This window comes from Periplaneta americana, chromosome 3 (genome assembly GCF_040183065.1).
Source record: "Periplaneta americana isolate PAMFEO1 chromosome 3, P.americana_PAMFEO1_priV1, whole genome shotgun sequence".
Taxonomy (NCBI): domain Eukaryota; kingdom Metazoa; phylum Arthropoda; class Insecta; order Blattodea; family Blattidae; genus Periplaneta; species Periplaneta americana.
Genome location: NC_091119.1, coordinates 31120244 through 31144865, shown reverse-complemented (window position 1 = coordinate 31144865; position 24622 = coordinate 31120244). Strand labels below are relative to the sequence as shown.

General features: G+C 36.1%; 1 protein-coding gene across 1 annotated transcript in view; it reads left to right on the top strand.

Annotated features, from left to right (window-relative positions):
• The window catches only part of Dnz1 (DNZDHHC/NEW1 zinc finger protein 11), a 31011-nt gene extending 7111 nt beyond the window's left edge, over positions 1-23900 (top strand). The window contains exons 3-5 of the mRNA XM_069820231.1: positions 6782-6911; positions 11639-11797; positions 17475-23900. Of these exons, the coding sequence (XP_069676332.1) occupies positions 6782-6911; positions 11639-11797; positions 17475-17736 (551 nt within the window). The 3' untranslated portion in view covers positions 17737-23900. The remainder of the gene's footprint in view (positions 1-6781; positions 6912-11638; positions 11798-17474) is intronic.
• The last annotated feature ends 722 nt before the right edge of the window (positions 23901-24622 follow it).

The window sequence follows — 24622 nt, the reverse complement described above, 5'->3', positions numbered from 1 at the left end:
CCATATTCAGACTCCTTACTGGTCATGATTGTCTGGGAAAGTATTTACATAGGATTGGCATCCTGTCTATTCCAAATTGTGTATTGTGTTCTACAGAAGAAGAAATGGATATGAATCATTTAACACACTATGAAACACTTCAACGAAATAAAAGTCTTACACCTAAATATTGGAAAGTAAGAGAGAAAATAACTCGATTGTTAAATCAGGAGCATTGGATACCTACCTACCTACCTACATTATTTCTTAGCGTAAAAACGTGCTGGAGTAGTTCACCTCTCCATGCATCTCACCCTGTGACGATTAGGAAACAAACCAACAATACATAATGGGTAAAAGTATGCTGAAGCCATTCATCTCGCCTTAGCTTGCCTGTTGTTTAACGTCTCCCTAGAGAAGGTAATAAGGGCAGCTGGAGTACAAACAACTATTGGCATTTGCTGATGACGTAGTTATCATTAGTAGAAACATCAAAAGTCTGAGTAATGAATGAAAAGGCTGGACATATGGGATTAGCTATCAATCAAGAGAAAACAAAATATATGTTTGGTGGGTATTCTAGAATATTGTAAATTTATTCCAACTCAACAATGTAATTTTATTATCTCAACAATAATTATCACTCTCTACAATTTAATTTCACTCCCGTCAATAATGGGATTTGCTCTCCGCACAGCAACACAGCGTTCGTTATTGCACTCCACAAACGACAATGACAATTTACTTGGACTGTTAACAACAATGAACTGTTAATCTTAACTAATATTCACAAAGCACTATTTACAACACAGAACTGTCAGTTCTCAGTTCACAGCTCGTTTGTCTTGGCTAGTTCTTCTAGCTCAGTCACTCGCGTTCACAGAATCTCGAACCCCAGACCTTCAGAGACGATCCGCTGCACTTCGAACTTAGGTCCCCCAACTGCGGTCCACTGCACTCGAACTCCGGGCTTCAGGCTCCACAGTTACGGACACAACTCAAGTCGCGCTCTGGTCTCGAAGCTGGCTTCACTGCTACACAAGACTAACTGGCTTACTGTCCAAAACTGCTCAAGTTCACTCGCGTTTCTTCTTTTATAACTAAACCATAGTTACGAGAAATTTCTACGGGTGTCCTCTCGAATTATCTGGATATCTCCACTTCGACGGACTTCTGGACGATTCGGGAGGGTCCGTCCCCCCCTTCACTCCGCACGTAGCAGTTTGCTTCCTTCCTCACTCGGTAGTAGCAGATGCGCGCGCAACCTCCCCTCGCCGCATTGCCGTAATACACCCCCTCTGCCCTCTCAGCATGCAGATGCTCCCCGTACCAGCGTTTCGTCTGCCGCGCGCCCTGTCGGACACGGGTTCGAACCCCGGTGCAGCTGTCACAATATCAATACCAAATGAGCTTAAGATAAGGAATTTACGTTTGAGAGGGTCAAGTCTTTTAAATATTTGGGATCAGTAATAACAGAAAACAATACCATGGATAGTGAAATAGGAGCTAGATTAATAGCAGCGAATAAGAGCTATTTTGGATTAGCAAATATATTAAAAGCAAAGAATGTTCCTTGTACAATTAAAACTAAAATTTATAAAACAATGATAAGACCGGTGTTGATCTATGGAGCGGAGACTTGGACCCTGACAAAAAGAGAGGAAAATTCTCTGGGAACTTTCGAAAGAAAGATCTTAAGAAGAATATATGGAGCGATTAAAGAGGGAGGAATATGGAGAAGAAGGTTTAACCGGGAATTATATCAGTTATGTCTTATATGGGGAACCGGTTATAGTGGCAATTATAAAAGCAGAAAGGATAAGATGGCTTGGTCATCACATGAGAATGAGCGAAGACGAAATAGCCAAAAAGCTGCTTTTTAATGAAACTGGAGGGATAAGGAAAAAGGGAAGACCTAAGCTCAGATGGTTTGATGGAGTGACAGATGACTTGGTGGCATTGGGAGTGAGAAATTGGAGGAGGAAGGCACAGGAAAGACAAACATGGAAAAGAATTGTTGAGGACGCCAAGGCCCATGTGTGGCTGTAGTGCTGAGATGATGATTCATCTCACCATTCAGTGGGAATCAAACTCTTTTGATTTTCAGGATGCGGCTGCTTGAAACTAGCGCTCTGATTGGTTGGATGTTGTAACGGAACGTCATTATTCTATCTAGGGCAAGAGACTTGAGCAAGCAGAGAGCGAGCTTCACCCCATTAAACATTATCACATCGTAGCTCTTATGATAGTCAATCAATCGCGCTAAAATTTTCAGGATTCATGTATAGAAAAGCATAGAAAAAAATTCGAAATCAATATTTTTTTAGGAAATGGAAAAAAACTTCGAAGTGATCAGTTCAAAATAAGCATTGACATCCTCAAAAGTTGATAAGTGACAAATTTTTTAATTTTCACATTAGATGGGGGTCAAAGCAAGAGAAATTTTTTTTTTTAACAATTTATTGATCGATCAGCGCATTTAGTGCTATACAGATCATTTCTAAAAAATATAAATACAATACATGACACTGAATTGAGGACAGCCTAGATTGGGCTCCTCAATGAACAAGAATAATTGTTGATAAATAATTATTTACATAGGTTGGTGTGATGATAAATTTTGATTATAATATGAGGTCCATTGGAAGTTGGCTCTTGATTCTGGTGGGAAATGTGGACTTCCTTCTGAGAGAGTAGTGGATGGCGCCTGGAACATTTTCTAGGTTGTTATAGAACTTCTTAGCTTGTGAATGAATAAACTGTTGGATTGTGTCAATACCGGTTTCTCTGTGTAGTTGGCTGTTACAGACAAACCAAGGAGAATTGAGTGAAATTCGTAGGACTTTATTTTGAAATGACTGGATGTGTGTAATGTCACTTATTGCAGCTCCTCCCCAGACAGGACAGGCATAAAGCAGTAGAGATCGTAATAGAGATGTGTAAAGTAGCATGCAGTTTTGTAGCTTTAGAGATGATTTCTTGTTGAGGAGCGGATATAATTTAGCGAGTCTTGAGTAGGCCAATTTAAGTTTGTTGTTGATGTGATGTTTCCATGATAGACGGCGATCTACGTGCACTCCAAGATATTTTACAGCTTCATCCTTTGGTTTCCACGGTATCACGTTGGTTGAAAGATTTATGCATGGAGGATTAGCAGGACGACACAAAGTAAATATCATTGCTTCGCATTTATTGTAGTTCAGTGTGATGCGCCAATTTTCAAGCCAAGGGCTTAGGATGTCTAAGGCTTCCTGAAGGTGATTTGAAGCTATGTTAATGTTGCGATGGGTTGCATAAATAGCTGTATCGTCTGCATACATAGCAATTTGTGCAGTTGGTTTTGCAGGAATGTCCGAAGTATATACATTGAATAATATCGGACCTAAGATAGAGCCCTGTGGAACGCCAGCACTAAAGGGTCTAACAGAGGAGTGAGTACAACCCACTCTGACTGAGAATGTGCGATTTGACAAGAAACTAGTCATTATGTTGCATAGGTAGTCTGGAACGCTGGACTTGCGTAATTTGTACCGAAGACCTTTATGAGAGAAATGTTTAGAAAGAATATAAATTACTTTTAAAAGTAGCTGCTACTCAAAATTCTTACTGGTGTTCGAGTTTCGGGGAGTTAAACAAAGGAGTGCCCGGCGGACTTCTGTATAAAGAGAGAGAACAAACTTTTGTCTATTAAAACTGTGGATTCTCAAATTTGCTTTCAAAATATTTCCATTGCTTAAGGTTTTCGAGTTAATCGTGAGTTTTTAAATTTAAGGATGCACTGAAAGGAATGGTCAACAGGAGAAAAGTTCGGGACAGAAGAAGGTATCAGATGATGGACAAAATATAGATTTTTGAATTGCGTGCAGAGACCAAGAGGAAGGCGAAAAATAGGAAATTGGAAAATTCTTAGTTTGTAGTGAAAGATCTGCCCTTGGACAGAAAACTATGAAAATGAAAAGTGGAATTTTTTATACATCTTGATTACACAACTTTTAACACTGTATCACTTCGGAATATGTATGATAAGAACTTTCTTGTGTTAAATTTTAACGTAACTTGTTAACATGTTTCGACCTATTTTGGGTCATCTTCAGAACTGGTCGTTGTTGGTCTTGGTGCCTCTTGTTTCCTGTGTGGGTGCGTTCGTAGTGTAGAGTCAAAGAGTGTATGTGTTTTGAAATTGAGTTGTGTGTTGAGAATATCGTTGGGGTGTGTTTTCTTGTGTCTGTATATTTCATATTGTTCTTGTGTGTTGAGTTTCTGGCTTTTTTGGTTGGATGTGCAGTATTTCCATGTCTGTGTTGATGTCTCTGTAGATGTGGTTGGCATTTGTGATGTATTCTGCATATGTGGAGCCATAACAAAATTACAAAACACCTCCACATCAACACAGACATGGAAATACTGCACATCCAACCAAAAAGCCAGAAACTCAACACACTAGAACATTATGAAATATACATACACACGAAAACACACCCCAACGATATTCTCAACACACAACTCAATTTCAAAACACATACACTCTTTGACTCTACACTACGAATGTCACTCACACAGGAAACAAGAGGCGCCAAGACCAACAACGACCAGTTCCGAAGATGACCGAAAATAGGTCGAAACATGTTAACAAGGTACGTTAAAATTTAACACAAGAAAGTTCTTATCATACATATTCTGGAATTTTTTGCTAATGAAAAATAATACAATTTAATTCATTCATTCAGTGTTCTGCCCAAGGGCAGGTCTTTCACTGCAAACCCAGCTTTCTCCAGTCTTTCCTATTTTCTGCCTTCCTCATATGACCCATATATCTTAATATCGTCTATCATCTGATATATTCTTCTCCCTTTCACCATCCCTTTCAGTGCATCCTTCAGTACGCAGTTTCTTTTCAGTCAGTGACCCAACCAATTCCTTTTCCTCTTCCACGACTGCTGATTGAATAGACTGTTCATCACCTGTCACGAATATTTTGTCCCAGTTCGAATTTCGATCTTCTCTTATCCTCTGATTATTGTCATATAATCATTTCATCTATTAATAGCTTCTGTTTCTTAAGTTAGATTCCATGGAACTACTCTGCAGTACATATAAGGATCACCTTCAGATTTATACAGATGGATCTCTAAATCCTAATAATGGGACATCAGGAGCAGGGTATTATATTCCAAAATATCAAGAAAGTTATTTCATACCATGTTCATCCTCCTCCAGTCTTGACACTGAATTGCTGCCTATTGATGCTGCTCTTCAGTGTGTTACTCAAATTTCTGAAAAATCTATTTGCATACTTACCGACTCCAAGGGGGCTATATTTAATATAATTAAATATGTCCCAAACCTATATGCACAATAGCATTATTCCAATTCAGAAACAACTAAGTAAACTAAAAGAACTCCAAAAGGAAATAACCTAGTCATTGTGATATACCTGGAAATGAGAAAGTCGATAATATTGCAAAACAGGCAACATATTTGCAACCAAGACCTCTTCAAGTGATATTTCTATCCAATGCTTTTGCTTCAGTAAAGTCTCATTTTACAAACCTATGGATCAACAATTGGCTCTCTTCTGACAAAGGAAAAATTTTACAGTCCGTACAAAAGAAACCAAATGACCTGGAAATGTACAAAAACTTGCCCAGACAAGTTCAAACATTTTTAACAAGAGCCAGAACAGGTCACATTGTCACTCAATTGTACCTACACCGATTTCACATTCTGATAATCCTACTTGTCTGTGGTGTAATAATCATGATGAAGATCTGGAACACATTCTTCTATACTGTCCATCCATAAACCACAAAAGAAGTAAATTAAAATCATCAGTACCAGTTGCAGAAGACACAGCCCTGCAGTATATATTGACTACACCCCAACTCTGGCTACTAGCAACATGCATTTATAATGAACACCGATCAAAATACCCCTCATTTCTCGTGAAAAACAACAACTGAATAGACTATCGTGGACTTTATGTTGTCAGCAAACAGCTGGATACATTAAGAAGATTGATTAATGGCTTCTATATACTTACTTACTTATTTACTTACAAATGGCTTTTAAGGAACCCGAAGGTTCATTGCCGCCCTTACATAAGCCCGCCATCGGTCCCTATCCTGTGCAAGATTAATCCAGTCTCTATCATCATATCCCACCTCCCTCAAATCCATTTTAATATTATCCTCCAATCTACGTCTCGGCCTCCCCAAAGGTCTTTTTCCCTCCGGTCTCCCAACTAACACTCTATATGCATTTCTGGATTCGCCCATACGTGCTACATGCCCTGCCCATTTTCTTCTTTTTCTACTAATGTTACCCTTCCTGTTCTATAAAGACTAGTTACGTTCCAAGTGCCAAATCTCAAAACCTTATTCCTTTGCTGTGGTCGTGCCAGAGAATCAGTCCTATTCCGAGGCTTATTGTAGGGATTCGTAACAAGCTGTTTTTTTACGGTGATGGGTTGTTAGCCCTTCGCCCAACCCCCAAACTGGAGGACCACCCCTTATCGGCTGTCCACGACTGCTTATTCAATATATTCGCAGCTACCCTCCATATCTGGAGGCAGTCTCCTCTATCCGCAACCTGAGGATGCGCCCTAAACAAAAAATGTTAAAGAAAGCACTAGAATTAAGTTTATAATTTCTTTTTGCATTTTGGATGCTAAGCTTATTTGATTAGCTTACAATGCAGAAAGTCCCAAGTAGCTCCTATTTATGATATGAATGTATTAAGTTTTCACGTTGTGTGTAGGGAAGTTGCATTATTTGGTTATTAACTGTGCTTGCTTCTCCTGCAGGCTCTCCTGGCTCTCTTCAGCAGGAGGACTGGACAGTGTGTACGCGATGTGAAACATACCGACCTCCAAGGGCACATCATTGCCGTATTTGCAAACGTTGCATCCGCAGAATGGACCACCATTGTCCTTGGTGAGTATCTCTTAAATCTGTACTTATTGCTGAAAAGAGGAATAATGAATATGTGACTGATCTTGGATTTTTTTCTGTCATCAGCATCATATGCACAAAAGATTCTAGAGTTCATATCCATGAGCTGATCACATATATTCTCATAGCCTATTGTATTAGAATTACAAGGGTTTCCATAGAAGTAAGGTAATACTTATTTATGTTTAACAACAGGAATTGAAATTATGAGTAATATGTCCAGAAGTAAATGAACATTAAGTATTTCTTCACCTCCAAATTTATTAATGTTATTGATTCACGATTTTATCAATGCCAATACTGGAGAAGTCTGTTTCCAGTTCCATTAACTGCTATAGCACTATCTGATACTTATACAAGGGGTCCACACTTGTGGAGTAACGGTCAGCGTGTTGGCCGCGAAACCAGGTGGCCCAGGTTCGAATCCCGGTCGGGGCAAGTTACCTGGTTGAGGTTTTTTCCGGAGTTTTCCCTCAACCCAATACGAGCAAATGTTGGGTAACTTTCGGTGCTGGACCCCGGACTCATTTCACCGGCATTATCACCTTCATTTCATTCAGATGCTAAATAACATAGATGTTGATACAGCGTCGTAAAATAACCCAATAAAATTTAAAAAAAAAGATACGAGAGTTATTTTATAAGTCATGGAAACTATGTTATATCAGCCAATAAAGCTGCAGGAATAGAAATTCACTATATGTGATTGAAGGTCACTGGAATGTGCTTTGCAATGCTAGTACCAAATTGGATCCGAATACAGGAGGCAATGGGTAAAGAAAATTGAAAGATGCGTAAATAGAAATAATTGTTTTATTATGCACAAAAGAAAACAAAGTACATTACTCAGCTAACACCCTTCAAAATAATCCCTCTCTCGTCGAAACGCTGATAAGATGTCCTCCCTGTTTGCAAAGTGCTTCCCATGCAGCGGTTTCTTCAATTGCGGAATGAGATCAAAGTCACATGTACTGAGATCAGGCGAGTAGGAAGGATGTTCCAACACACTGTCACCCAATGCTTCTCGTACCTCAGAATGAATAACACTGACGAGCATTTGTGCCACGAACAACTGCAATTTTCACGTATGACCACTGTTCAACTTTACTTACATCCATCTTGGAGTCGACCTGGTTGGCGAGTTGGTATAAAGCTGGCCTTCTATGCCCAAGGTTGCGGGTTCGATCCCGGGCCAGGTTGGTGGCATTTAAGTGTGCTTAAATGCGACAGGCTCATGTCAGTAGATTTGCTGGCATGTAAAAGAACTCCTGCGGGACAAAATTCCGGCACATCCGGCGACGCTGATATAACCTCTGCAGTTGCGAGCGTCATTAAATAAAACATAACATTTAACATTTCCATCTTGGAGCACAGCCTCTAGCATACTAACTTTTGCATGTGCTATCAACTAGCCACCGATGCACACAGATGGAATCTGGTGGCGGCATCCCATACCACATTTTCGGTTATTTGGAAGATATAACATAGTTGCGATGACGTATGAAATGTTCCTCGTATGTAATCTTATACTTCTTGATATGCAGTGCTTTTCTTCTGAAAAAAAAAGATGGTATAGAATATATCGTCAGTTTCTTGGTAAAAGTGACCAAGTCACATTTCAAGGCTTCAAAGCATTATGATAATTTAAGACATAATTTTATATTAAAAACTAATAATACAGCACACTTATCTTCAAAATGACTTATGACTAACATCTAAAGATGTACAGTTATCCTTGGATGGACATTAAACCTTAAAATGCCTTTTCCCAACAATTTTGCATTTTGGACTTGGTTACTTTTACCAAAGTGGATGGGGAAGTGATTACTGTCCAGTGCATGGGAATTTTGTCGTTTTTAAGCTCCTTTTCGTCCAAATTTAAGACTTACTAAGTTCAAAAAAATTATTAACACATTTTGCACTTTTATAATGAAAGATACAACAAAAAGGTGCTGGAACACCATTTTACTGACACTAAATAATCGTGTAGTTGATAGAGTGTCATTAAATAACAGATTGAAAAAATTTGAGAGCGGGTTTCGATTTCTACAAGAGCTTATTAACAGTTTCTTCATAAAATTAACCAAAATTAGACCATTTTTTTAAAGGCTGAGTCATACTTAAACATAATCACTACTGGTACCAGTTTACATGGGGTGACTGTGGATAGGGTTAGTCGTCTCTGTATCCTCAAAAAGGCTAATAAAATCCCGAAAGATGGAAGGTGACATGCTGCTGCTAGTTGTCAATCCCTACCTGATGAAAGTCACATTAAGGGGAGAGGATGGTATTTTTTGGTGAAAAATGAGTAAATTAAAAAAAAAAATTGTCTTTAAAATACTCTGTTATATGTGTGGAATGCATAGTATAACTTTTTATGGGTATTTGTGCCCTTGTCGGATGTTGAGTCGCCATTTTTAAACTTCCTGCACTATGGATTTTTAAATCACACGCACACTTTTATCGGTTTCCAGTAATTTCATTTTTTTGTTACATTGCCAGAAAAAAATGGATATAATTTCTGAACTATTAAAGAAAAGATACATGCATGAAATTTAGAACACACATTCTTTAGACTATTAGGAAACGTTTCTCTGTAACAGAATTTTGTTAATTGATTTCATTTTAAAAATACGTCCGTTTGTTTGCAAGAAAGGAAATCAGAAAATTGTTATTAAATTTTAATTGTTTATTTTACAAACGTAGGGACTAATACCAAATTCTGTTACAGACAGTTTGTAGAACATGCTTTTGCAAATACATTGCAAAAAAAAGTTTGAATCTATCTTTAAAAACGGTTTAGATATATCGGTTTTAGTACAATCCTGCATTGGGTATATATTTTTTTCAAATTTGGGCCTCCAAATAATTTTTTTTCAAAATATTTATATTTGGTTGAGTTCCTACAGCTATGAGCTCTCTACATACACAAAATTAATATTTTACACCAAATAGGAAAAAAGTTTTAAAAAATACCATCCTCTCCCCTTAAGATTAGTCACTCGAATAGAAACATTTCCAACTAAGTACACTATGGGAATAAAGATAAGAAATATCTCAATGAAGAATGTAATGGCTGACGGTTTTGTGGGTAAAAAATACAACAAAGAGAGAATCGTTTATGATTTTATTACTTCTGCTACACATCAATGTATCCTGGAGTTGTCAAAACCAGGGAAATTATTGATGGTGACTCAATGTTCAATTTCCGGCTAAGTCATTCCAGCACTGTTCCCTATATTGCCACAAGAATGTCCTTTTGGTGACATGCTGAGAATTAACCCAAAGAAAATTCAGGATCTAAGGAAGATCATGCAATAATATATACCTGATGTTCTTAAACCTTATTATCAAGATTGTTTCTTTGGCGTGTAAACTCCAATGAACGTGACATTTATGACGGAAACACTCAGCAGTTACTCTAGATCTTGGCATATTTTTTATAAAATGCTTATAACCCGGATGGAACTAGTTAAATTTATTAAAAGTGGTTGGACTTGTCAAAAATTGTTTTGTAACTTTATTATGTTATTCATATTCGGAAAATATGTTACATTAGTCATAGTTTCTAATAGCTAAATTAAAATCAGTCGTTTAAAAAAGTAATTGATTTTGAAAACACCATATGTCCACAAATTTTGAAATTCAATACACAAAATTCAGTGTGATATAGAGGATGAAACTGATTTGTGTCAGATAGTAGGTGCATTGTGCAAGATAACATGTAAAAAAAAATTTCATTTTGTCTAATTCTATGCGAGTTATTCGATTTTTTTTGCCTCCTGAAAAAAAATAGTCAATTGGACGTACGAGATTTTCAAACTGACCATTTCAATTGATCATTACATTTCTGTTTAGGATGCAAAGATGGGTTGACTGATGAGGGGAGAAAGGAGTGGCTTTTAATTTTTTGAAATCTATATGTGCCTCCTGTTCTGCGCTATGGTGTCGTGGTCTAAGGCATCCTGCCTAGGACTCGCGTTACAGAACACGCGCTGGTTGAAGTCGTCATGGGGAAAGACATTTTCTCATTAAATTCCGGCCAGTGTATGGGACCGGTGCCTACCCAGCATCGTGATGCACTTGGGGAGCTACAACAAGTAGCGAAATCTGGTTGCGAATGCCAGTTATAATGGCTGGGAGGATCATTTATTTATTTTATTTTATTGGGTTATTTTACGACGCTATATCAACATCTAGGTTATTTAGCGTCTGAATGATATGAAGATGATAATGCCGGTGAAATGAGTCCGGGGTCCAGCACCGAAAGTTACCCAGCATTTGCTCGTAGTGGGTTGAGGGAAAACCCCGGAAAAAACCTCAACCAAGTAACTTGCCCTGACTGGGATTCGAACCCGGGCCACCTGGTTTCGCAGCCAGACGCGCTGACCGTTACTCCACAGGTGTGGATGGGTGGGGGAGGATCATTGTACTAACCACACGATACCTCCATTCTGGTTGGATGATCGTCCACATCTCCCTTCACGGGCTGTCGCACCATAGATTAATTATTATTATTATTATTATTATTATTATTATTATTATTATTATATGTGATTCCCACCAAAAGAATGTCCAACATTGCATTAAAAGTAGATATTAATTTGTTACTGTGTTAATTAATAGTATTAGAAGTTATTGTAAAGAAATGATTACAATTTCCTTCTCTTGTACATAATTCATATTTAAATGTTTTTCTTTTTCTTCAGGATCAACAATTGTGTGGGTGAACAAAACCAAAAGTATTTCATCCAGTTCCTTGTTTATGTTGGTGCTTTGGCAGCGTATGCCATTATCCTAGTGGTGGTTTCATGGGTCGTGGATTGTCCAGAATGCAGCAATGAGATTTCTGTCAAACAGAGTCGCATGTAAGTATTACCACTAATTGTGTTTTGACATTTGTGAATTATATATTTATATAGAAATACATATTACAAGTCCACGCCTGTGGAGTAACGGTCAGCGTGTCTGGCCGTGAGTGAAACCAGGTGGCCCGGGTTCGAATCCCGGTCAGGACAAGTTACCTGGTTGAGGTTTTTTTACCGGCATTATCACCTTCATTTCATTCAGATGCTAACTAATCTGAGATGTTGATACAGCGTCGTAAAATAACACAAAATAAATAAATACATAATTACACATTAATTAAATATGTTGTTGTTTTCTAATCCTGGGCGTTTGACAATAAAGTCATTTGACTTCTTGCACTCCAATATTTTTCAAAGATTGTCATGGTCAGCCACTGAAGCACACATTTTGAGATTTTCCGAATTCATTTCTTGATTTGAATTGCATAATACGCAGTTAGGGGATAGATATATTCCAATTCTGTGCAAGTGCTTGGCCAAACAGTCATGGCCTGTTGCCAATCTAAATGCAGCTAGAGACGATTTGCGTGGTAAATCGGGAATTAACTTTGGATTATAAAGCAGAGAGTTCCATTTTTTCCCTTGAGATTGTGCTATCAAATTTTGTTTGTTGAAGTCTAAGTATGTAGATTTAATATACTTTTCACAGAGTAATACGTAGATTTAGTAACTGGTCTGTAAGTAGCAGTGCTGCCCTTCTTTGCTAAAGCATCCACATTCTCGTTTCCCAGGATTCCCCAATGGGATGGTATCCATTGGAATACAATTCTTTTATTGAGTGTTATTAATAGAGAGAGCATTTTAGTTATTTCTGCTGTTTGAGATGAAGGTGTGTGTCTAGAGACTATTGATAGAATAGCTGCTTTGGAATCTGACAATATAACTGCATTTTTTAATTTATTGATGTGGCGTAGAAGATTCCTGAGACTTTCATTTATTGCAATGATTTCTCCATCAAAACTTGTTGTTCCATATCCAAGAGATCTATAAAGTAAGAAGAGACAGCACGTAACACCTGCACCGGCACCTTGTTCTCTGGAGATCAAGGATCCGTCAGTGTATAAATGAAGCCGGTTTTGTGGAGGGTACCTAATATTAATTGTCTCTAAAGACAATTGTTCTATTATTTCAGTGTTTACTTCTGATTTCAGTATTTAGATTATACTCTATACTTAATATAGTTAAAGGGTTTGGTTTAATTTGTAAGTTTTCTTTTAAATTCGGGATGTTGATTTGCTGTTTTAATTCTTGAACCATGGAAATGAAACTTTTTTGAGTTTTCAATCTACAGAGAGGACTGTATGAATGCCAATTGTTTCCTGGTAATCTGATAAGTTTTTCATATTGAATCAGTGCTTTTTCTTCTATTGTCATTTTGATGCTGTTAATATTAGTGAGGAATCTCATAGAATCTACTGGAGTTGTTTTGATTCCACCAGTAATGAGCCTGAGAGTTTGGTTTTGACCAAAAATTAGTGTATTATTTGTGTTGTGTGATGTGTTTTAATAAAGAAAATCCACAGAGTTTTTATGTTTATTTAATTATGTTCAGGCAGTCAGTTTTGCCATATCAGGAAGTTCACACGAACTTCAATTTTCAGTGAATTTTCTAACCTAAAATTAGTGTATTATTTGCGTTTTGTGATGTGTTGTAATAAAGAAAATCCACAGAGTTGTTATGTTTATTTAGTTATGATCAGGCAGTCAGTTTTGCCATATTAGGAAGTTCACACGAACTTTAATTTTCTGTGAATATTCTAACCTAAAATTATTGTATTATTTGTGTTGTGTGGTGTGTTTTAATAAAGAAAATCCACAGAGTTGTTATGTTTATTTAGTTATGATCAGGCAGTCAGTTTTGCCATATTAGGAAGTTCACACGAACTTTAATTTTCCGTGAATATTCTAACCTAAAATTAGTGTATTACAGTGAAACCTGTTCAAATCGGAACCTGAATAATCTGGAATCCTGTCTATTTCGGAACAATTTATTGGTCCCGGCGAAATTTGTATGTATTATGTGTAATTTTTCCTGAATAAAACGGAAACTGTCCAACGCGGAAACTGAAACTCTCTGCTACTGTTCAAAACGGAAACAATATTTTGGACACACATTATATTTTGTAACTATATTTTGAAACAGCGTGTAATTTCAAGGAATATACGAAATATGTAGGTCACTAAGATAAAAACAAGTTTTCTTTGCAAAATTGTAGAGGGTACGAGGGTGTGTTGGCTTGTCGGTCATAAATTTTATTACCCTGTTGACTAGGCAGACGAGTCCCTTCAAAGATTTTCAATGCTTCACACCCGTATACTGTCGTAGCTAAACAGAGTGCAAGTGTAGTGATTTTCAGGTAAAAAAAAAAGTTGCATAAAATGTGGCATTAACATTAAGTGATGAAGTAAAAGTTATCGAGATAAAGGAAAATTAGAAACAAAGTCTATGTGAAATAATATTGAAGTATAGTTGTGGAAAACTCAGGTATGACACTTTAAAAAGTAAAGATAATAATGAGTGAGTGGCGTGTGGCCAATATTGGTGACACAAAAGGAACCAGAAAGCAACTGTTTATGTGGAAATAAATTAACTATTGTGGGAGTGGGTTCTTTATAACCTTTCAAAGAACAAGCCAATTTCTGGATCTATCCTGCAAAGCAAGCTATTGAACTGGGAAAGAAATTAAATAAACCAGAATTCAAGGCTTCTAATAGATGACTCCTAGTCCAATTAATTAATAATGTGCAGTGATATACAGTACAATATTAGAGTATAGTGTTAGATATAAAATAGAATGAGATTAGTAAACTTTAGTAATGTTTAATGACTAATGAGTGAGTTACGATAATATCTATACAGAAAATGAGATTTTAATCAAGATGATTCACCAACGTAATAAGCGACAGAAAGCTGATTTAATGTGATTAGTGTTAAATGGAATATTTTGTACTTCTTGCAGTTTGCGGTATGCCATTTTGTTTTTCATGTATATGAATGACAAAATATTCAATTTTAATGTCACACCTGAATAATACGGAAACCTGTCCACAACGGAAAAGAAATTAGGACCATGACACTTCCGTCTTGAACAGGTTTCACTGTATTTGTGTTTTGTTATGTGTTTTAATAAAGAAAATCCACACACTTTATTTAGTTATGTTCTGATCGTCAGTGTTGCCACATTACGAAAATCGCACAAAGTTTAATTTTCAGTGGATATTCGAACCTGGAATTTGTGTATTATTTGTGTTGTGTGATGTGTTTTAATAAGGAAAATCCACATAGTTTTTATGTTTATTCAGTTATGAGTAAGTGATAGAGAAATAAGCTTCACATGGCTGCAGTTTCAACATTTGGCACGATGAAATACGAACATTTTTTTGTATATACCAGTATTTATTCAATTATCCGGAAAAATCTCATATCTGGAAGTAGCCAGGTCTCTTTGGTGCCAGATAAGAGGGATTCTACTGTAGTTGCAATTCTTAAAACTGAACATAAATGATTGTGTGTCAGTCGACTCCTTAGCCTAGATTTGTTAAGTTTCATGAAAGAAATAACTGTTTACATCTGTACATACTGCAGAACATTGATATAATTTCTGAAATAAATTTTTATGTTATTATTTAAAATAAAAATTAAAAATTGAGGTAATTGAGGAAATTGTGATGACTTGAATGCTCTGTAGTCTTTAGCATCAAATCATTCTTCTTAATACGATGAAAGATTAGTGGAACAGAGAAAAATTCTCTCTGGCACCGGGATTTGAACCCGGGTTTTCAGCTCTACGTGCTGATGCTTTATCCACTAAGCCACACTGGATTCCTATCCTGATGTTGGATCGAATCCTCTCAGTTTAAATTCCACCTCTTGGGTTCGATCCAACATCGGGATAGGAATCCAGTGTGGCTTAGTGGATAAAGCATCAGCACGTAGAGCTGAAAACCCGGGTTCAAATCCCGGTGCCGGAGAGAATTTTTCTCCGTTCCATTACTATTTCATCGTACAATGACGTAGAATATCTGCATGGAAATATAATATGTACTTCGGTACATTAAAATAATATATAGTCTATGATATGCTTAAATCACCTAATGATTTAAGACCGCACTTATTCTGTCGGATCCTGGCCAATCAGGAGTGCACCTCTGCACATATGTGGACATTGTCCTACATTCATAGACATCTATGGCGTAGTGCAGAGGGCAGGCCACTAGAGGGAACCCAAGAGTTGGAACTTAAACTGAGAGGATTCGATCTGACATCGGGATAGGAATTCAGTGTGGCTTAGTGGATAAAGCATCAGGATGTAGAGCTGAAAACCCGGGTTCAAATCCCAGTGCCAGAGAGAATTTTTCTCCGTTCCACTACTCTTTCATTGTACGATGACGTAGAATATCTGCATGGAAGTATCATATGTACTTCGGTACATTAAAATAAAAAGAAATAATATATAAAAATAATCTTCTTAATGTTGTTGTAGTTGTTGTTGTTTGTTGTTTTCTAATGCCAGGCATTTGGCAATAAAGTCATTTGGCCTCTTGCACTCCAATATTTTTCAAAGATATTATCATGGTCAGCCACTGAAGCACAGATTTTGAGGTGTTCCGAATCCATTTCTTGGTTTGAGTTGCACAATGGGCAGTTAGGGGACTGATATATTCCAATTCTATGCAGGTGTTTGGCCAAACAGTCATGTGGCCTGTTGCCAAACTAAATGCAGCTACAGACGATTTTCGTGGTAAATCGGGAATTAACTGTGGATTATGATGCAGAGAGTTCCATTTTTTCCCGTGAGATTGTGTTATCAAATTTTGTTTGTTGAAGGTTCAATCACAAAATTCACGTGGAATTATCTTAAGGAACTTCAGATTCCTTTTGATTCTGTAATGTCTATTCTTATAAATATTATCAAGGATTCTCTTCAAATATTACATCATCATCTCTATTTCAATTAATCAACTTATATTTGCCTTCAACAATTAACTTTCTTTTTTCTTTAATGTATCACATCACATTATTATACATGTTTATTGTATTCAGGACCCTTGTGGTCACTCAAAATTCTTTGAGCTGATGTCTATAATTTAGAAATTTATTTATGTAGGTTTAATAAATCTTTTCACAGAGTAATACAAGTCTGTAAGTAGCAGTGCTGCCCTTCTTTGCTAAAGCATCCGCATTCTCGTTTCCCAGGATTCCACAATGGGATGGTATCCATTGGAATACAATTCTTTTATTGAGTGATATTAATTGAGAGAGCATTTTAGTTATTTCTGCTGTTTGAGATGAAAGTGTGTGTTTAGAGACTATTGATAGAATATCTGCTTTGGAGTCTGACAATATAACTGCATTCTTAAATTAATCTTCTTATGTATCCAGCTGGTTGCTGACAACTTAAGTAATCTTTAGCATGAGATTGAATGAAGTAGCAGGAGAGGTAAGGTTTGAACATGTACTATTGCTGAAACAATTGAACAGTATGTAATAGACTGGGATGACATCGCTGCCGTACATTCAAATAACATTTTTTCCTTCCCTTCTTCATTGCAGACTTCATTGAAAAACTTGTTCAGGGAATAATATTATGAGGCCTTTTCAAGGTCTGTTTGCAGAAAGTTGTCCTGAAGATTGAACACCATTACTGACTGAATGTTTTACGATGATTTTTTACAGTCTGCATTGCGTAATCCTGGTGCTTGAGAGTGCCCTATTTGGCATGTTCGTTTCGGCGATCCTTGTGGATCAGTTCCAGGCAATCTTCAGTGACGAAACAGCTGTTGAGCAAGTGCAAAATCAAGGGCCATTTCGACCGCACAAACCAAAACTTGCACTCCTCACAGAGGTGTGCGGTCGTGGACATCCGATATTATGGCTTCTTCCTTGTGTGGGTGTGTCTCGACACTCGGATGAACCTTTACTTAATCATGACGTGTGAGGTGCAAGACAAAGAATTAAATGATGAGGCTGGGGCAAATAGGCAACTACATGTATACGTTGCTTGTGATTTCTTGCTGTCTTACGTGAAACTTGGGAAGACGCAGATGTTTATGGAAGTGTTGGGTTCCATCTGTTAGGGCCAGTTTCAGATCTTAATTTGTATAATTTTAACTCATGATGAGATTCAGTTTATTATTTTTTATTACACAAATTCTAAACAGAAGCCAAATCTGAACATCCATTTCCGTTTAATGTAACTCCAACTTCCAAGTGTGAAAATGGTGCTCAGGTAAGGTTGATATATATACCGGTATAGAGTAAATTATATACAAATTAAATATAACTTATGTTCATTTAGACAAAACAGTTTCAAACTTTTTACGTTAAATTTGTGATCTCTGTATTTGAATCTGATTGCAGCCCACTGCAGTGGTATCTTTTTTTAAGGCATCTGTGTAATATAACACAGTTTTAGTCTCATATATACACCATATAATGAGATTGGGATTTTCTTAAACCATTTATCTGTATATATTTTATGTTAAAATTATACGAAAAAAATGGAGACATCTTATCTATTTTGTTGAGGGGGGAATAACTATAAGATTTTTTTTTTGTTTGTCACATAGAGAAATAACCGTAAGTAATGTCATTAATTTCAAGGGGTAATTCCTTAAAAGATTTCAAACAAGAAAGTTTAATAAAATTTTGCTCGTTTTTGCTTCCTTTTCGAGATAAAAATTGAATAATTTCGAAGGAAAAATTGTTCCGGGTATCGAACCCGGGACCTTTGGTTAAAACGGACCAACACTACCAACTGAGCTACTCAGAAACTCTACCAGACACCGATCCAATTTTTCCCTCTGTATCCACAGACCTCAAAGTGGACTGACAACAGTCAAGCAGCCAACGTTGAGTGCACACTAACTCTGTGTGACTTAAATTGTGGTTTTCTGTTAACGAAGAGTGACTTGTATTATGCAAATCAAGCTTTCAGGTATAACTCTCTGTAAAGTTGATTAGAATAATTTCGAAGGAAAAATTGTTCCGGGGCCGGGTATCGAACCCGGGATCTTTGGTTTAACGTACTAATGCTCTACCAACTGAGCTACCCAGGAACTCTACCAGACACCGATCCAATTTTTCCCTCTGTATCCACAGACCTCAAAGTGGACTGACAACAGTCAAGCAGCCAACGTTGAGTGCACACTAACTCTGTGTGACTTAAATTGTGGTTTTCTGTTAACGAAGAGTGACTTGTATTATGCAAATCAAGCTTTCAGGTATAACTCTCTGTAAAGTTGATTTGAATAATTTCGAAGGAAAAATTGTTCCGGGGCCGGGTATCGAACCTGGGACCTTTGGTTTAACGTACTAACGCTCTACCAACTGAGCTACCCAGGAACTCTACCAGACACCAATCCAATTTTTCCCTCTGTATCCACAGACCTCAAAGTGGACTGACAACAGTCAAGCAACCAACATTGAGTGCACACTAATTCTGTGTGTTTTATATGAAACATTTCATAGTGTGTTTTGGGAAAGCCATTGATTTAATTCCCAATATGCTCAGTTAATTTAAGGGAACCGTGTATTGTGATAGTAAATGATCGAAAGAATTTTGGTTTTATCCTTTTCTAAACTAATCAAACTAGAAGTCTCAAATTTTACACAGTTATTATGCTGTATATAGAGAGTGTGTATACCAAACCAAATTTTATCAAATTTGGTTTAAAAATATGTGAGTTATTAACAATTTTGTAAAATTAAATAACTTTTCAAAAAATCTCTATTTCTCCTACAAATTTTAACTTTTTGCCTGAAATTCCATTTATGTAACTTTTAAACCCTTCCAAACAAAACTTACTATCTAGGTTTTTCATTAGTGCTATGGACTGGAAGGTCCGGGGTTCGATCCCAAGTGGTGACGGGATTTTTCTTGTTGCCAAACTTCCAGAACGGCCTCCTATAAAATTGAGTACCTGGTCTTTCCCGGGGGTAAAAGGCGGTCAGGGCCGACCAAACCACCTCATTCTAGTGCCGAGGTCATGGAAAGCATGGGGCTCTACCTCCATGCCCCCTAAGTGCCTTCATGGCGTGTGATGGAGATACCTTCACCCAAAAATAATAAAAAAATATTTTGTGTTTTCAATCCTAAAAACAGTAAAAAAAATTAGCAAATGTCGCAAAAGCAAATTAATATTTTAAAATCTGTGTCCCTTAAAGAAAATCCTGATATTAAAATTTGTTACACACATATTCAAAAACTCTCACAAAAAATCATGCATGTAATACAAAATTTACAGGAGAAATAGCGTTTTAGTGAAGCAAAATGTGCAATAATTAAAAACCGAGAAAAATTAGTTTTAAATTTTAAATACCTACTCAGAGCATGTAGCCTTTTAAAAATGGCCACCGTAGGCAATAGGAGGGGCATGACGCCATGAAAATTGGTCCAGAGCTTCTTTAGACTATAAACAATTTTTTAATGCTTAAAAACAAAAAATGTGATTTTTTTTACCAAAAATGACAAATTTTTCACCTTGGTGTAGCCTTAAATGTGCAGAAATTTGATCCAAACAAATGTAACTTTTCGTTCTGCAAAAGCCTTAAAAAATGTTACATTTGTTCAGACTAAATTTCTGCACATTTAAAGGAGAAAACTAAAATTCTTTCAATCATTTATTATCATAATACATTGCGCTCTTAAACTGACTGAGTATATTGGGAATTAAATCAACAGGTTTCCCAACCCACGCTCTGAAATGTTTCATATAAAACAATTTTTATCTCGGACAGGAAGGAAAAACGAGCGAAATTGTATTTCACTTTTTTCTTTGAATTATCTCAAAGAATAATCCCCCGAAATTATTGACATTACTTATGATTTATCCTGTATATACACATTTCATATTATATATGTTAACTTGAAACATGTATTACATTTAATTTATCGTTCCCCATGAAAAGATTATAATATTACACTGTTGCAATCATGTTAGATTTATTTTCTTGCCTTGCATAATTTTATGCTTGTAATGTAAACTACATCATATTTGTTTTAATAGTTATTTATGGTACTTGTGAAGTAAGTGCATCTTTATTGCGCAAATGGAAAGATTTAAGCATGAGGCATCAGCCGAGTGCTTAAATTACATGAGCACAATGAAGATCATGCTCACAAGTACCATACATAAGTTTATCCATGACCATAACGAAAAATTCTGTTTTATAAAAGAAAATATGTTGAAAATAAGTCTTCATATAATCATATATCATGGCATGGATTTTAGAATTGATACGTATACTATGTAGGTTATGATGTAGGAGGCCATGATTAGTGAAGAATGGTATCTAAGGTGTTGGATAAAAAACAAATTATAATTAATTATATAATTTTAATATATTTTTTCATTTTAAATGGTCCACACCTGTGGAGTAATGGTCAGTGCGTCTGGCTGTGAAACCAGGTGGCCCGGGTTCGATTCCTGGTCGGGGCGAGTTACCTGGTTGAGGTTTTTTCCGGGGTTTTCCCTCAACCCAATACGAGCAAATGCTGGGTAACTTTCGGTGCTGGCCCCCGGACTCATTTCACCGGCATTATCACCTTCATATCATTCAGACGCTAAATAACCTAGATGTTGATACAGCGTCGTAAAATAGCCTACTAAAAAAATTAAAAAATCATTTTAAACGTGTATTTTCGTCTTTTTGAACTTTCAGGGATTATTTAATAATAATAATAATAATAATAATAATAATGTTTTATTTTCGCTGGCAGAGTTAAGGCCATAAGGCCTTCTCTTCCACTCAACCAGCCTTAATCAATACAATACAAGTGTTCACGGGACTAATGTGATTAAAATAATTTCACATTTTACTTCTGTAAACTTAAGAGGAATATTAAAACGTAATTAATCATCGTGTCTGTTTAGCTCAGTTGACTAACGCGTGTTGTTATAAAATCCTATAAACCCAACTTTGCAGGTTCAAGTCTCCTCGCATCCCAAAAGGTAAATTATTACGAAATTAAAAAAAAAAAAAAATACATATTAGATATGGATGCAAAGCACAAATTACGACATAGTAGATACAGAAAAGAGGAGGAGATTGAGTGTATGTATGATGTTACAGGTTTACTATTTGGAACAAGGGGTTGTTTACCAAAATTTACATGTAATATCCTTAAATCCTTTCAAATTCCCTTTTATGAGGTTCAGAAGATAGTAATGGAAATTCTGAAGGCCTCTCTTCAAATTCTACATTATCATCTATATGTTAACACGTAAATTTTTGTTTTAACGTATAAATCGAATCATTATTTTGCTCGTTTTATTTCCCTTTATCTTTTATGTTTGTTAATTCTGGATCCCAGTGGTCAACCTCACTTGAGGACGGATGATTTGAAATAAATCTTAGTAGTAAGAAATGGTAATAAAGAAGTAGAGGTAGTGACATCTAGTAACTAAATTAACTTCGTGAATAATAGTTGAATGGAAAAATATACGTTTGTGCCCGGGTACTAGGAAAATACTAATGAACTGTGAGATAAAGTTCAAACTGTGAGGTAAAGTCTTTATCTCACTAGTGAAATAAAGTAATGTTGAATAAAAGCCTACTTTACAAACGCAAAAGTATTTAGTAAAGGCATGTTTTTCATTGTGGTCATGGATAAACTAATTTACAGTTTTCCTCTCATAAAAATATATTTATTAAAATTGTGACAGGAAGATTGCAGTGTAAATATGTAATGTGTTTTCTGGAAATTCATTCGTTGTTTATATCATTATGTAAGGTTAGTGAGTATACGTATGCATAATGTAAGAGAAGTAACTACAGTAGATTTATTATTAGAGCTGATTTTTCATATTCATTAAAAGCTAAAGACCAAATTATGATCTCTGAGTAAACTATTCAGTAATTAACTGTTGGATTTAGAATATTTTAAGAAAGTTAATCCAAACAAATGTTTCCCTTATTATTGTTCAAAATAAAGGTGTTTTAGTATATGCAGGGTTGCCAGATTTTAGATCTATCAAGGAGGGACATCCTTTTGCACCATATATAATACTTACATTTTGTCTTAAAGAAAGAGTGATATGAATTTGGGCAAAGTTGACATTTTCATGACTATACAAAATAAATAAATAAAAATCTAAATAAAAAAAATAAATTATCCCGCAGCTAAAGAAGTAACATGAATCTCAAAATTTCAATTGAATAAAAGACATATTATAGATACAGCTATCCAAGTACAAACAATATTTATCTGGCTGTAAGTTATGTCACGTTTCTCTGGCATCTTTCTGAAGGGCTTGTGGCAATAATATGTTATGCTAAATTATTAACTTAAATTACTTAGTAATAGCTCTGTCTGGCATCACATGTGATAAAATATTTAAATTTCAATGTTTATTAATTGATAACAATGGCAAAATTGATTTATACCTAAATTCATATTTAGTTTGTGCCTTAGCATATTATTGCTCCAAATCCATCATTTAACATTCAGTATACATTTTTAGAGCTTCTTACATATTTATTACTGAACTTTAACATTTTCAACAAGCTTCTGTCCATTCTGTGTGCCATGCATTTCTGATGAACGTCTCTTTTTAAATGTTTAGAAATATATTCACTACTGAATTCGCTGCTACAAACCTTACACTCGCCAAAATATTCGTTTCTTTCCAATGTGCAAACGTACATTGTTAAGAAAATTAACTGAAATTTAATGTAATTATTTAGGCCTAGAAGAAAATAGTTGCTACTCAACGATAAAATTATTCAAGTGATGTTAATTCTCTAAAGGAGGGACCTTTTGCTTCCCGCCTTGAATCAAAGCGGGACCCAGGACTTTTATATGAAATTCGGGACATCTGGCAACCTTGAGTATATGTGAATTCCAACTTAACGAATTTAATTACCCTGGTCCTGTGTTAAATTCGAAATGTAAACGTGAAGTTGTACAAGTTGTGAAACGTCATAACACCACTTGATAAAATCTCTTAGGAGGGAAGGTTATTAGATGGTAGTCACCTTATGAAGAAAAAGGCTTAATACAGTCTTATTTTTGAGAATTGCGAGACGCAGAGTCACCTTCAGTTACAAGATGGAGCATTCGTACATTTGGCAATGCTGAGCGAAATAGAGGAGGCGAAATAGAGCATGAGGTTTAAAAGCGGTATTGACAATTTCACATAATAGTGCTTTGATTTCATTGTCACGTGTACTTTTTTTATATTGTATCATATAAGGGGTCGGCCTCAGTAGCATAGTTGGTATACAGTGGTGACTCAAAATTTAGATGCCTCACTAAGAGTTAATATTACCGCTTATGGGATGGGTAAAGGGACGGGAAAAAATGACTGCTAAAAGCAGTGAATCATTATAAGCAGGAGCATTATATCGAAGTTTTACTGTAGTTTGTTTGATCCTGCATTACATGATCATATTGTAATCACCAGGCTTTGAGACTTCGGATCCAATAGAGCAGTTCAGTGGGAAATCCGCATAACGGCGTACTGAGTATAGTGGTAAAGCGTACACTGGGTGGGGGTACTGTAGAATGAATACCAACAAATACGCAAAGGAAAACGCTCTGGATTTGAAGGTTCTGACGAATAATTTGGTTTTCATACAAACTGTGTCTGAAACTATTACACGGTTAGAAAAGTCAGAGCAAGAGATGCTGGAAGCCCTCAAATTAATTTAGAAAATGATGCAGAGAATTAATGAGACATCAAGTACACCGGTTACTGAACGTGTAAAATAGAAGTGGAAATCAATTTTAAGTAAAAATAACGGATATGGAACATTGTGTAACATAAACAGCAAATTAGTGGACATAGAGTCACCCGAGAATAAAGGACTATCTCTTAGAG